The 15,842-nt window shown below is 44.7% G+C and overlaps 1 protein-coding gene across 5 annotated transcripts in view; it reads right to left on the reverse strand.

The window, feature by feature from the left end:
- The window catches only part of MAP7D1 (MAP7 domain containing 1), a 99,106-nt gene that overhangs the window by 37,467 nt on the left and 45,797 nt on the right, over window positions 1-15,842 (reverse strand). For all 5 annotated transcript variants that reach the window (XM_061596926.1, XM_061596928.1, XM_061596924.1 and 2 more), the window contains exons 4-5: window positions 10,709-10,872; window positions 7,916-8,030 (exon numbers count right to left, since the gene is read on the reverse strand). In XM_061596926.1, coding sequence (XP_061452910.1) covers window positions 7,916-8,030; window positions 10,709-10,872 — 279 coding nt within the window. The remainder of the gene's footprint in view (window positions 1-7,915; window positions 8,031-10,708; window positions 10,873-15,842) is intronic.

Below are 15,842 nucleotides of genomic sequence, written 5' to 3' on the forward strand. Positions count from 1 at the left end.
AGGGGTCTCCTAACAACTCTCAGCACCCTTGACCAACTACAGTTCCCAGGATGCTTTGGGGGAAGCCATGACTGTAAAGAGTGCTTTAAATGTATAGTGCCTTGGAAACTTTCTTTCTGCATCCAGGCAGCAGTAGCAGAAGGTGCAGGCACCAACTAACAGCCTGATTCTGCTGCACATTTACTCAGAATCAGGTTCCACCAAACGGAACAGCACTGACTCCCATGACAAGCGTGCATATGGTGGCAGCCTTAGTAGGAGATGGTAAATATCATTGTCATGGTTTATTTGCATGCCACCTTTCTACAGTAATCTATGCTCAAGGTGGCTCACAACATGAAGAAGTTGCATAATTCAATCAGAATACAAGATGGAGACAAGACTGTAGGACAGGAAACCGACATGTCCACTCACAAGTATGTCCCTCTTTAGTCTCAGAAACCACATAACCACACAATGTGGATTGAAAATGCACAAGACTTTTCACACCAAAATGGCAAGATTTGTGGTTTCCATGGCAGGAATCTCCATTCTCAAGCAGCAGCGATGAAATTCAGGCCTGGATTAGGGTTGCCAGGCTGGGCCTAGCAACCAAGAGGTCTTTTGTATCTTTAAACGTTGTACAGGGGGAAGGGAGAATTTCACCTTGTGGTTTTTCCCATTACAGTGTTGCAAGAAACCCTGCACTTGGCTGAATTTTCCCTTCTCTTAAAGATACAGAATCATTCTCAGGCCCTGAGCCCGGCAACCCTAATTGGGCAGGACAGCATTGACCAGGGGGTTGGACTTGATGGTCTTATAGGCCCCTTCCAATTCTACTATTCTATGATCATCTGAAGGACAGCAGGGTGCTCTATATTTGGCCTTGCGTAAAAAGACCCTTCATGCTGTGGCTCAAACACCAGGGTGGGGGGTGGGGTGTCACACAGAAATAAGAAAGAAAAGACAGAGAGTGGAGCAACATTGACTGGATGTGCGATTCCTAGGGTTGCAGCCAAGTAACTTCTAGTCAGAGCAGACTCATTGAATTAATGAACCTAAATTAACCCTGCCCATTAATTTCAATAGGTCTACTCTGAGTAGACTACTACTGGAAACAACCCCAAGGATTTTCTCTCAGGTGGAGGAACTCTATGCACATACATTGATATGGCCCCTTGACATGCACAGCCAGCAGGCGATGCGACGGGGACACATACCACTGTGTATGCTGCATGGCCAGAGGGCATTATCTACCTCCCCCTCAAATGTGTGTGTCTGTGGGTGGGGAGTCATGCGAATACCCCCCCCCCCTTGTGTGAGTCTATCAGTTAAGTCTATGGTTGAGAGCAGTTGTGACATGGTGTCAGTTAAGTGGGAGGGATGTTTTAGAGGGCACATTTTTCAGCAGGCATGAGCCCCAGTACCTATCATTTCAGAAATTTACTATTTTTAGTATTTATTTTGAAAAATGACATATCCTTTCCTTATTTCCAAAAAGTTTTTAAAAATCCAACACTACTAAAACTTTTAAAACTTTAAACATTCAAACTACAATAATCAAAGGAAAGCAATTAAATAAATACACAATATCAATCCAAAAGTACTTAAAGCCCCACAAGAGATTCATAACCAGTTCAATACCTGTGGAAATATTGGAGGGTTTGTGACTTTTTCGGAAAAGCAGGAATGTTTGGGAACTCATGACATTTCTTACCCAATCTTTACCATAAGGTCCCAGGGCAAGTTACAACAATAAAATATACAATTATAAAAGCAAATAAAATGAGTTACAGTCATAAAACAATAAAAGTGTAAAATCAGTTAAAAACAGTTTCGTATATAAAAACAAGGCAACGATTGTTTTTCTTAAAAAAGAATCCATATACACTGTTTTGAAATGTTTGCATTGCTTGGGGATCCATTCTTGGGAGCAGAGTTTTAAGACTTATGGCTCCGGTCCTTCCCTGCAGGAGTGATGGACAGATTAAGATGGTCTGCCTCCGGAGATTAATGGAATCCACTGGATTCCTGAATGTCCTGGGGGAGTTCCCAGTAGATAGAGCAGGTGACCCTGTTGAAGCCCTTGTCACGCTGTGGAACAGCTAGGCACATCAGGCTCCTGACACAGTTGACCCCGAGCACTCTCTCCTGCATTGTGGAGCCCGGTTTGCACCTTGGTACACCAGTGAGCTAAGGGCAAAGAAACAGCTGGACGATGGCTAGAGTGCAAGTGGCAAAAGACATGCTGTGAGGTTCATCGGCCACGAGTAAAACATCATAACCATGCCTACTGTGTGGCAGTGAGGGCGGTGAAGAAGGCCCACTTCTCTGCCTCCATCGCATCCACAAGTGGAGCTTTTCCATATTGTCAGGGGTCTGTTGACATCAGCTCCAGGAAATGGAGTTTTAGACCCTTCGGAGGCCCATTGTGAATTGTTTGCAAGGCACTTTGGTAAAGTTTCTCGCCTCCGCAGCAGTCTTGATGCCCCATCCACATCTACTGTAGTTCCCAATGAGGTGTCCAGTGCAATGTCTGCTGCAACTTCTTGGGAATGGTTTCATTTTTTTTTTTTTTTCAATAATTTTTATTCAAATTTTCATAAAACATACAAAACAAAATCATAAAACATTCAAAGACAAAAAACAAAATCAAAAATAGTTAAACAAAAAGAAAAAAAGAAAAAAAAAACAAAAATAAAAAATAAAGAGTAAAATATTGACTTCCCATTTGTCAAAGATCAAATCAGTTATAAGTCTATAATATATAGCAATCCTGTCTCTTAAGTCATATTATAAAATCACTTTCCTCCAGTAGTTATCTTACTTAATCATCAAATCTCATAAACATTACTTTATTCTTTCCACAAAAAGTCAAAGAGAGATTTCAATTCTTTAAGAAATATATCTATCAATTTTTTTTTCCAGATAAGCATATCGATTAATCCATCTCATTACTAATTATGATAATCTTATTGTCATAACCATAGTCAAAATAAACATTTCAATTAATCCATCACATCAGAATCTGTTAGGTTCAGTAATTTCAGTAGCCATTGTTCTATTATCTCTATTAGTTCCATTTTCCATCTTCCATCTTCAGTAGTCTTGTTAAGTCCAGTAATTTCAATATCCAATCTTCCATTATCAGTATTCCATAATAATCTTGCTGTCAAAGCCATAGTCATATAGTAAGAGTCTGATGGGAATTACCTCTATCCCAAATATTTTCTTGCCATCCATTCTGAATAGGTTGCTGAAATACTGCTGTAAAATCATATCTCTGTTCTTTTTTTCAAAACACACTGGGTCATCTCTTAAAAGTTTTTCCATTGTCACATGGCTGCAGTTAATTCCATAGATTTTCTCTATATTGGGCTCCATCACATCATTCCAGTCCAGAAGATAATCCATGCCATTGATAACTTTATCTCTAGAATCTTCATTAATTTCTTCAGAGATAACATTGAGTTCCAAACAATAGATTTTATTTCTAAAGTCCATAGACTCCAAATCTTGTTCCTGTTCCACGTTTGTTCCAATCTCCGGGATCTCCTCTCTCACAGGGACCCCTATTCCAGTCTCCAGGGTCTCCTCTCTCACAGGGACCCCTGTTCCAATCTCCGGGGTCTCCTCTCTCACAGGGACCCCTTCCAGGGTCACCTCTCTCACAGGGACCCTTATATCTTTAATCTCCTGCTTCATTTTACTCAATTCAATTTTCGTTATCTCAATCTCATCCATTATTTTCTGAAACATAGTTATTTCCAGATTCTCAGCCACTTTCTTAATTGCCATTTTAAAAGAAAAATATAGGAAAACCACTTCTTATTTCAGCAACAATTGGGTTAATACTCCAAACTTGGTGACATCACAGTATAAACAGAGCAGACAGCCTTATCTCTCCAATAGTTAAGTAAACAAAATGCAGTTCCCAGGATCGAAACAATTAATGGCAATCGTCAAGAAACAGATTCGTCAAAATAAAATAAACCAAAAAGAGAGTAGTCTCAAAACAGTATAATATTTTTCAAAATAAAAATCTGGAATAGAAATCCCTCTTCTGTGTGTATCTTTAGAATGCAAATCCAGGACAGCTTTTTGCAACAAAAACAGAGATAAGCTATTAATTAGTGCGTAGCAGAGAGAAGTTACGGCTCCCCAGTGAGATGTCAAAAACCGATCAATCTGGCAAATCTCTTTTAAACAGCAACAATTTAAGTCAAGTAAAAGAAAAATATAGAAAGAAGGGTGCTTGCCTGTTAGTGCGTTCTCTCTTAGAAGATAAGATGAACGTTCGCTTTAACAGATAGAGCTTGCTGTTGAAAATCCGTCCCACCTTCGTCGGCTGGACCTCGTCCCATAAATTAATGAGATCTGGTCGTCCCAACAAAAATAGGCTTTGAGGTTAATCTCTTCGTTTCTCCCTACCCGGGAGAAGTTTAATCAGTCAAAAAAAAAAGAAAAAACTGACTGATATATCTGAATAAGCTTCTTTTGAGGCAGGAGCCCGTCTCAAAAGCAGGCACAGGCTAAGTCACCCTTCCCGGAAGTCCCTTGGGAATGGTTTCAGTTGATGCGGCCTGATGACATAGACAAGGTGCTTGCAATGATGCAGCCAGCAATGTGTCCTCTCGACCCTTGCCCTTCTTGGCTTATTAAAGCTTGCCGAGGGGGTTTGACCGAGTGGATCCAGAGTATGGTCAACGCATAATTGCAGGAGGGAGTGGTTCCAGCCACCCTGAAAGAGGCGGTGATCCGACTGCTCCTGAAAAAGCCCACCCTGGACCCATTAGTCTGCGACAATTACCGACCGGTCGCAAATACCCCCTTCTTAGGGACGGTGATTGAGAGGGTTGTGGCGCAGCAACTGCAAGTACTCTTGGATGAAACAGATTATCCTGACCCATTCCAGTCTAGGTTCAGGCCCAGTTATGGGACTGAATCGGCCTTGGTCGCCCTGATAGATGACTTTTATCAGGAGAAGGACAGGGGGAGTGCGATCCTGTTACTCTTACTTGATCTCTCAGTGGCTTTTGATACCATTCACCATGGTAACTTTCTGGGCCGACTTGGTGAGATGGGTATTGGAAGCACAGTTTTAGAGTGGTTCTGATCCTATCTCCAAGGTTGTTTTCAGAGAATAGCATTGGGTGATTGTCTTTCGGCTCCCTGGCAGTTGTGCTGTGGAGTGCCACAGAGTACCATCTTGTCCCCCATGCTGTTTAACATCTAGATGAAGCCCTTGGCAGCGGTCAAGAGATTTGGGACGAGGTGTTAGCAGCATGCTGACGATACCCAGCTCTATTTTTTTTTAACATCTGAATCGGGAGAAGCCGTGCAAGCCCTGGACTGCTGCCCGGACTCAGTGGTGGGCTGCATAAGGGCCAATAAACTGACTCTGAATCCTAGCAAGATGGAAGTGCTGTGGGTTAGTGGTTTCCGAGTTCCGATAATTGGTCAGCTGCCTGCTTTGGATGGGGGTCATACTCCCTCTGAAAGAGCAGATCCATAGTCTGGGGGTGCTCCTGGATCCATCTTTGTTGCTAGAGGCCCAGGTGACCTCACTGGTTAGGAGTGCCTTTTACCAGCTTCAGCTGGTAATACAGGTGCAGCCGTTTCTGGACTGGGATAGCCTGGCCACTGTTGTCCATGAACTGGTAACCTCCAGTCTGTCTTACCGTAATGCGCTCTATGTGGGGCTGCCTTTGAGGTTGGTTCAAAACCTGCAGCTGGTGCAAAATGTGGCAGCAAGACTGCTCACTGGGGCAGGGTATCGCCAGCATGTCACCCAGCTGATGAAAGAATTGCACTGGCTTCCCATTTGCTACCAGGCCAAGTTCAAGTTTCAGTGTACAAAGCCTTATACAGCTTGGGACCAGGATACCTGAAAGACCATCTTACCCCTTATATACCCAGTCAATCACTGCGCTCTGCAGGTGAGGGCCTCCTGCAGATACCATCTTATCAGGAGGTCTGTTCTGCACAACAAAGGAAATGGACCTTTAGTGTGGCAGCACCTACCCTGTGGAATTCCCTACCCTTAAATATTAGACAGGCGCCATCTGTGTTATCTTTTCAGCGCCTATTGAAGACCTTCCTCTTTAAACAAGCCTTTTAAGTAGAGATCTTATTTCAGTCTGCATCTGTGTTGGAATTGCTTTTTAGTATGTTTTTTTAAACCTTTTAAAAAAACACCTATTTTTTTTTAACTTTTTTTTCTTTTTTAAGATGTCTTTCAAAGTTTTTAAAAAAATGTTTTTAAAGATGTTTTGTTTTAATGTATTTTAAAGTCTGTTTTTATGATGTTTTAAAGTGTTCTGGTACTTTTGTTTGCCACACTGGGCTCCTGCTGGGAGGAAGGACAGGATATAAATAAAATAATAAATAAATAAGAGGCAGAACCAAACAGGGTAGGCCTGTAACCTGTGCCCTGTAACCCAGTGAAAACATGGGAGGAAAACATGGTACTCACTGGTATAGTGCCCCTGATCATGGAGGTTCCATTTAACAGCTATTATAGGGAACACACCTACATTACAAGATTTTTATAAGGATACTAGAAAGATTAAGTATGTGAAATGTGTTGAACATTCCAAAATGCTTATAATAATGCTAATAACGATGGTAATTACGATTAGAAAGTCCCAGTCCCTCAGGACTTCAAACATCAAAATCCAACTGGGCATTGCAACCTTATTAATAAAACCTTATGAATAAATCCACAGACATTAGTAGCCCACAAGCATTTTTACTTGCTTGCCTGTCCACACATAGCCAGAGCTTGGAAAAGTTACTTTTTTGAACTATAACTCCCATCAGCCCCAGCCAGCATGGCCACAGTTCTAGCTAGATTATTATGTGGACCCGGTTTTAGCCTTTTAGCTTTCTCACTGTGCTACACTGTATTGTATTCTACCTCCACTCTGACATTCAGAGGATCTGTAACTATACCGCTGGTCTTGGACTGTAATAAAGATTTTACAGCATGGCCACTGGATTGGGCTGATGGGAGTTGTAGTTCAAAAAAGTAACTTTTCCAAGCTCTGCACATAGCTATGCTAATCATTTCTGGCCTGGAAGAACACAAGAAGCAACTTTTGTAAAGCTTCCTTGCCTGGTTGCCTGGAGGGAATCATTATTCAACATAGGTGACCAGACAGGTTTTGGTTACTGCCCTGTCCACTGTCTGCAGGAAGCCCTGCTAGCCTACATAAGAAACTGCACACTCTTTCCCAAGCTCTTCAACACAACATGAGGGCTAGAAACCTTAGAAAAAAAATAAAAGTTACAACACTTGTGATGGAAAATTCCATAGCGGATACTTAGCCCTTCTGTGTTTGTGCACAGAATTACTCAAAAGCCTTGCATCTAGCTTGTGCTGCCAGTGCTCATGAACATCTGTTTGGCCCCATCAGCATCATGTGACTCACTGCCCAATTCTAGCCATGCCTACGTTGTGTCACTCTCTTGCAAACCTTAATGTGTCTCTCACACCAGAAGCTGCAAACAGGTGAGATAATAGATGTGGGAGGTTCTGAGTTAGCACCCAGGCAGGAAAGGGGAACACCATAGAGTCACCATGCCAGAGCATCCAATGGCCAGTCACTGAATATTGGAGTACACACCCCATCAACAAAGGAAATTGCAAAGAAAAGCCCAGCTGCCCCCATGTGAACAAGGCTGGTTTGCAATTGATCTCTGTAATTACAAATCAGGATGCAAAGGACCCTTCTCAGTCAAGCACATGCACGTGCAAAATAGCCCAGCCGTGCAAAAGCATTGATCCCACCCCATGCTGTCAAGCGTGACCCTACTAAGCTTACCCTGGGCAGTCTACACGTGCTTATTGGCTCTCCTTCCAATGTACGCATGTGTGTGCCCACACAGACCCAAACTTGTGCCAGAGAGACTCTGTGCAGATGTCTCCACTCACCATCTTTGTGAGCTGGGGAGCCCTGGTGCAATGCACCAGCCCACGACCATCGGTGCTGCCGGATTTCAGCCCAGGTTTTCTTAGCTGAGCGCTGGATGACAGCTTCATAGCGCTCCTGATGAGGAAGGAGAAAGGGGAGAAGTCAGGAAGGACACCATTTCTGTTTGAAACCCTGGAAAGCCTCTGCCAGTCAGTGTAGGTAACACTGAGCTAGAAAGATGTGTGGCCTGACTCAAGATAAGGCAGATCTGCTTCCATTCCATATTTTTCTCAAATCACAAAATAAACAGAAAGAGGACTCCTTCGGAGAAAGGGCAGGGTATACATTTAATAAATAAATAAAACATCACCTGCTCCCTGATCCTTTAATTGGACATGCCAGGAAAGGGATCTTAATGCAGAGCTACAAGAAAATTGAAGGATTTTCCTTGTGGAAATATAAATAAGGATCGTATAAAGAAAATGACACAAATTTATATAAGGAATATGTTTGGGGTGGGCACAGAGGCAGTAGCCTATCCACATGCTGTGCGAGAAGAAATTCCTGCTCCCAAATTCATGGGTTCTAAAATTAAACTAAAATTAAATAACTTTAAATGCATCCCCCATGATCTCATGAGCACAGGAAGCTGCCTTCCATCAAGTCAGACTATTGGTCCTTTGAGCCCAGAGCCGCATCTATTGACTGGCAAAGGCTCTCCAGGTTTTCAGACGGGGGTCCTTCTCAAGCCTTCCTGGAGATGCCAGGGATTGGTCCACCCACACTGCAATGCAGGAGTACTACTACTGAGCTGCACCCCTTCCCCTTAAACATAGTGCCTGGTTTGCATGTCATAATGAGCCATAGTCTGAAACAAACCATGGCCTATCGCTACTGCATGCTGCTCAAATTGCACCCACTCTGCTTCTCCTTCCGTTTCTAAGAGGAAACAAACCACAGCACTGGGGGATGGTGGCCCAAGAGGGGCTTTCTTGGTGGCAGCCCCTAAGTTGTACAACTCCCTCCCCAAAAGATGCATCGGGCATATCTGCTGTACAGTTTCTGGTGAATGCTAAAGACGCACCTCTTTATTCTGGCCTTCAACACCCGAGATGTATATTTTCAGGACCCACCCTATTCCTGTGAGTGTAAGGTGTTTTCATTGTTTTTAATACTGTATTTTAAATTTCTGTAACCGCCCTGGGACCTAATGGTGAAGGGCGGGTGATGATGATGATAATAATGATAATGATAATAATCATCCAGGATCAAAGCCTTGGTAACTTGAAAAACAAATTGTGAGTGCTGGTTCATGCATAACGCTAAGCAAAGTGCTGTGCTTTGCTTCCTCCTGGGTCAGCAAAGGGAGAAGCTGCATGGGCCTGATTTGAGCAGCATGAACCATTGCGCTGCTCATTCACCATAAGCCATAGTTTGCTTCAGATGTGCAAAGATTACCAATGACTTGCCCGTAGCTGAGCAACAACTGAAGTAAAATCTCCAAAGATTTGCTGTGTGCCACAAGAATAAGGGCTAGGAATGTGAAAAACTGAAAACTTTTGATGCTCAAGAATCCAAATTTGTTACCAGACACCAGACTCCATGAGACATCACTACAGACAAATAACTTTGCCTATCCCCCTATGCCAGGGGTAGCCAAAGTGGAGGAAAGGTTGCAACATTTGGGGATTTTCAGTTTAGAGAAAAGGTGAATAAGAGGAGACATGATAGAGTAGGGTTGCCAGGTCCATGGCCTGAGACTGATCCTGTATCTTTAGGAGAAGAGAAAGTCACCCAAGTGCAGGTGTTCTTGCTACTCTCTAATGGGAACAACCACAAGGTGGAATTCTCCCTTCGCTCTGCACAACTTTTAAAGATACAGAAGACCTCCTGGTTGCCAGGCCCGGCCTCCAAGAGGTCTTCTGTATCTTTAAAAGCTGTGCAGGCGGAAGGGAGAATTCCACCTTGTGGTTTTTCCTGTTACAGGGTTGCAAGAACACCTGCACTTGGGTGACTTTCTCTTCTCCTAAAGATACAGGATCAGTCTCAGGCCATGAACCTGGCAACCCTATGATAAAGGTGTATAAAATTAGGCACGGTGTGGAGAAAGTGGATAGAGAAAAGTTTTTCTCCCTCTTGCATAACACTAGAACTCGTGGGCATCCAATGAAGCTGTATGTTGGAAGATTCAGAACAGACAAAAGAATTGAGCAAGGGGTTGGATTCATTGGCCTTATAGGCCCCTTCCAATTCTACAATTCTATGATAAGTACTTCACACAATGCATAGTTAAACTATGGAATTCACTCCCACAAGAGGCAGTGATGGCCACCAACTTGGATGGCTTTAAAAGGGGCTTAGACAAACTCATGGAGGATTAGGCTATCAATGGCTACTAGCCATGACAGCTATGTACTACCTACAGTATGCCTCTCAATACCTTTGCTCAGAATCACAAGGAGGACAGAATGCTTTTCTGCTCGAGTCCTGCTTGTGGGCTTCCCATAGGGATCTGGGTTGGCCACAGTGAGAACAGGTTGCTGGACCAGATGGGCCACTGGCCTGAGCCGGCTCTTCTGACATTCTTCTGTTCTACAACTCGCAACAGCCCCAGCCAGCATGACCAACAGTTAAGATGATAGGAGCTATAGTCTAGCAACATCCGCAGAGCACCACATTGGCTACCTCTGCCCTATGCAACCCCATTTCCTGCTGCCTGGCATTTGCTTGCCCACCTGGCTCAGCGATTTACAGCCAGCCTCTTTACACGCCTTCCTGCCAGCCCTCCTCCCTTTCTGCCATCCCACACCCACCTTATTCTTCTCCAGCTTTTGACGCTGACGTTCCTCCAGTGCAGCTCGCCTCTTCTCGGCGCGGACCCGCTGCTCCTCGAGTCGCCGCCGCCGCTCTTCCAGCTGCTTTTCACGCAATACCCGCGCCTTCTCCTCCTTCTCCAGCCACAGGGCCCTCTTGGCAGCTACCAGGGAGAAGACCAAGGGGGAGGGGGGGAGACAGACGCAAATGAGATAAAGCAATGAAGCACTTAGTCGGCCCTACAAACACACACACTCATGCCGTTCAGTCACTCCTGGGACAGATTGTATTACAATGAAACAGTGTGGTTTTCATTTTATGCAACAAGTCCCCCAGGAAGAGAGGAGGATAGTATTTTGTGGAAGTCTTGCAAATTGATCATACATCTGAAAGAAGAGCCTGGACAGTTCAGGCCAAAGATTTGTCTCTGCCACCATCCTGTTTATAGACAGATGTTTCTAGGAATCCCACAAGCACAGCATGAAGGCAACATCCTCCCTCATCACTTGCCCCTCAGCAAATTGTATTCAGAGGTATACTGCCTCTGCAGCTGGAGGTCCCATCATCATGTGTAACAGTCGCCAATAGACCTTTTCCTACATAAATCAGTCTGAAACTGTCTCAGCCAGTGGCCGTCACCCACATCTGGCTGAAAAGACTGGCTGCTTGGCTTTTTAAAATGGTTTTAATTAATTTGTTTTATTACTGCTATTAGCTGGTGTATGCCACCAAGGGAACTCATAACATGCTAGATATAGAAGGATAAATGTTCTAACATATAATACAATGGTCTTTGCCAACCTGATGCCCTCCAGATGGTTTGGACTACAATTCCCATCAACCTTTAGAGCAGAGGTGGGGAACTTCATAGCAGGGTCTCTCTACCTGGCCATTGGGCCTTCCTCCCCTCCCCAACCACACCCTCTCACCACAGGTCACACTCCCCACTGGCCTGGCTGTTTTTGCCCAGATGGAAGGCTTCCTTCCACTCCGATAATGGCTTTTGCTTTCCTGGATGGAGAATAGAGAGGAGTGTGTAGAAACTAGCCTATTGTACAATGGCAAAATTTAAATTTATTGCTCTGCCCACTTTGCCACTGCTGGCATGTGGCCTCCGGAATGTTGCCCAGAAGGGAATGTGGCCCCCAGGCTGAAAAATATTCCCCACCCCTGCCTAGGGGTTGACTGGAGTTGTGTTCCAAAATACCTGGAGAGCGCCGGGATGGCAAAGGCTGCAATAAGCTTAAAATTCCATCCCATATTTTCTCATGGCACAAAATAAACAGAAACAGGGCCAAGTTATTGGGGAAAAAATTGAGCTACTAACTGGGAAAGTTCTTGGTTCGAGTCTCGATTTGTGGCAAGCACAGCAAGTTGCTTGGGCTCGGTAATTTCTCTGTATTTCCCAGCTTCTGCCCCTCTTTCTACAGTATGGAATTAATAATACTGACCTACCTTACAGGGTTGTTGTCACAGCACATCAAGGTTATGTTTACATGAAGTGCTTTGAACATTGTAAAGGGCAATAATAATTATAATAGCACATTTATAAACTCTGAAGACTCCACAGCCAGTGCAAGATTTCCAGCAGAATGTCAGGGATGTGGAATCATTAGAGGCAAGCCCGCCAACAGTACCTGTGAGACTACCTTCCTTGGGTATTCCTCAAGGAGGAGATTGCTCCCTCTTGAATCTGGTTTCCCTCTGTGCTATTTGTGAAGAGCAACTCACCAGCTGAGCCTGGTATGCTAAATTAATTCTTCTCGCCTGCTGAGCACCAGACATGACAATCAGTCTCAGTTTCTGTGCTACACCAACAGGGCCAGTGTCAAGGGTTGGCTTGGTTGGGCATCTGATAAGGGACCACACTCCAGAAGAAGGGCTCTCTCTCTGGATCTGCTCCTCTTCTTCAGTATAAGAAGGTGTCTTCTACTGAGTCAGACCACTGGTCTATCTAGTGCAGTATTGTCTGCACTGACTGGCAACAACTCTTCGAGATTCCAGTTTAGGTACATTCCCAGCTCTATTGACTGCCCATTAGCTACCGGGCAAGTTCAAGGTTCTGGTTTTGGTGTACAAAGCCCTATACAGCCTGGGACCAGGATACCTGAAAGATTGTCTTACCCCTTATATACCCAGTCTATCACTGGGCTCTGTACGTGAGGGTCTGTCATCAGGAGATCCATTCCGCACAACATAGGAAACGGACCTTTAGTGTGGTGGCACCTACCCTGTGGAATTCCCTCCCCTTAAATATTAGTCAGGTGCCATCTCTTTTATCTTTTAGGCACCTACTGAAGACCTTCCTCTTTCAACAAGCCTTTTAAGCAGAGACCTTATCCTAGTCTGCATCTGTGTCAGAATTGCTTTTAAGGTGTTTTTAAAGCTCTTTTAAAAAGATGTTTTCAAAGATGTTTTGTTTTAATGTTTTTAAATAATGTGTTTTTAAAGATTAAAGCATATATTTGCTTTAATATATTTTAAAGTCTGTTCTTAAGACGTTTTAGAGTGTTTTTAGTGTGTTTGTTTGCTGCCCTGGGCTCCTACTGGGAAGAAGGGCAGGATATAAATTTAATATAATAATTACAACAACAATGCCTGGAAATGCTGGCAATTGAACCTGGGACCTTCTGCGTGCAAAGCAAATGCTCTACCACTGGGGTACAGCCCATCCTCTTCAACCTGCTTGCTTACCTCCCTCTTGCTCTAGTCCAGGCAAAGGAGGGTTAGTGGATGCTATTACCTCCTTGCTCACTGGCTTTCTGCCTGCCTGGCAGACAAGCAAGAAAGTGGTACTAATGATGATGATGAGGAGGAGGAGCTAACAATGGCAGTGAGAATGTTCTGCCCAGGACCCTCCATAGCCTGGAGTCAGCACCGTACACCGAACTCAAGAAAGTGTCTCCTAATAGGAGCTCACCTAACACTAATGTCATCTTTAAGGGCCTTGGCTCCAGGCTCCCGTAGTTTGGGAGGACGGACTGATGGAGGCAGAAGGCAGAAGTACCCAGGAAGCTGCCATATACTATTGGTCCACCTAGCTCAGTATTGTCTACACTGACTGGCAGTAGCTCTCTGGGTTTTCGGGAAGGGGACACTGCCAACCAATGCCAGGAGATACTAGGGACTGAACCCGGGACCTTCTGCATGGAAAACAGATTCTCTACCACTGATCTACAGTCCTTCCCCAAGCAATTAAGCTACCTCATGCTGAGCCAGGCCATTGGCCCATGTAGTTCAACTTGACTGGCAGTGGCTCTCCAGGGTTTCAGGCAGGGGACGTTCCCAGCCCTACCTGGAGATGCCGGGGATTGAACCTGGGATCTTCTGCATGCCGAAGCAGATGCTTTGCCACTGAGCCATGGTCCTTCCCTACAACTGCAGCCATTGCTTCCGCCATCATCTTCCTGATCCCCACTGCCTCTGGGCCCCATCCTGGGTGTGTCCCCCAGGAGCAAGGTCCAGCATCACTGGGGAGAAGGAAGAGATCAGCAGTTGCAACCTTGCCCAGTGCTGCTTCACTTCACAGCACCGGGTCATCAAACAAGTAAATATTAAGAGGAGGAGTAAGAGTAAACAGTAAGAGGAGGCTGGCATCAATCATAATAGGCTCCTGGCATTTAACCCACCACACTGGGAGCTGGTGCCAGGCTTGGGTAGAGTCCAGATTACAGGCTGACTGCTTCATCTGATGCTTCTGACAACTAGACTGCCTTTGCAGTACGGCCTTTGAACAAAAGGAAGAGGTATGTGTGGGAGGAGGTTTGAAGAGGTCTTAATATGAAAAGGAAAAGAAACAGAGAGCCAGTGTGGCGTAGTGATTACAGTGTTGGACTATGACCTGGGAGACCAAGGTTCAAATCCCCACAAAGCCATGAAGCTCACTGGGTGACCTTGGGCCAGTCACTGCCTCTCAGCCTCAGAGGAAGGCAATGGTAAACCTTCTCTGAATACTGCTTCCCATGAAAACCCTATTCATAGGGTCAGCATAAGTTGGGATCGACTTGAAGGTAGTCCATTTCTGTCCATTGCCCTCAATATAAGGAGGGAGAATGTCTACATTTTTAACCTAATTAACTTAAGGTTAATTTTACAGATGATACAAAATTGGGAGGGATAGCTAATGCCCTGGAAGACAAAAACAAAATTCAAAGGGATCTTGATAGGCTGGAATTTTGGGCTGAAAACAACAGAATGAAATTTAACAGAGATACGTGCAAAGTTCTACACTTAGGGAAAAGAAACTAAGTGCACAGTTATAAGACAGGGGATACTTGGCTCAGCAATACAACATGCGAGAAGGATCTTGGAATTGTTGCTGATCACAAGCTGAATATGAGCCAGCAGTGTGATGTGGCTGCAAAAAAGGCAAATGCTATTTTAGGCTGCATTAAAAGAAGTATAATTTCCATACTGAGTGATAGTTTCCCTCTATTTGGCACTGGTAAGGCCTCATCTTGAGTACTGCTTCCAGTTCTGGATACTGAGGAGAGACTGAAAGAACTGGGCATGTTTAGCCTGGAGAAGAGAAGACTGAGGGGAGATATGATAGTACTCTTCAAGTACGTGAAAGGTTGTCACACAGAGGAGGGCCGGGATCTCTTCTCGATCGTCCCTGAGCGCAGGACATGGAATAATGGGCTGAAGTGGAAACCAGATTTCGGCTGAACATCAGGAAAGACTTCCTGTTAGAGTCATATGACAATGGAAACAATTCCCTAGGGAGGTGGTGGGCTCTCTGACACTGGAGGCATCCAAGACGTAGCTGGACAGCCACCTATCAGGGATGCTTTAATTTGGATTCCTGTACTGTGCAGGAGGTTGGACTTGATGGCTTTATAGGCCCCTTCCAACTCTACGATTCTATGATTCTAAGGTGAGGGGAGAGGGGCTCTGACTTGCCACTAGGGCAGGGTTTCCCAACCTTTGAGCCGCAGATGTTGCTGGACTGCAACTCCCATCAGCCCCATTCAGCATGGCCAATGGTCAGGAATTATGGGAACTGTAGTCCAGCAACATCTGTGGCCCAAAGGTTTGGAAACCCTGCACTAGGGGATGTTGACTGTTTCCACCTGCCTTTTGGCCCAAGCCCTGGGAGTTCTCATAAAGAAGCTTCTTCCAGAGGGGAATTTC

The sequence above is a fragment of the Rhineura floridana genome, chromosome 15 (assembly GCF_030035675.1).
Source record: "Rhineura floridana isolate rRhiFlo1 chromosome 15, rRhiFlo1.hap2, whole genome shotgun sequence".
Classification (NCBI taxonomy): domain Eukaryota; kingdom Metazoa; phylum Chordata; class Lepidosauria; order Squamata; family Rhineuridae; genus Rhineura; species Rhineura floridana.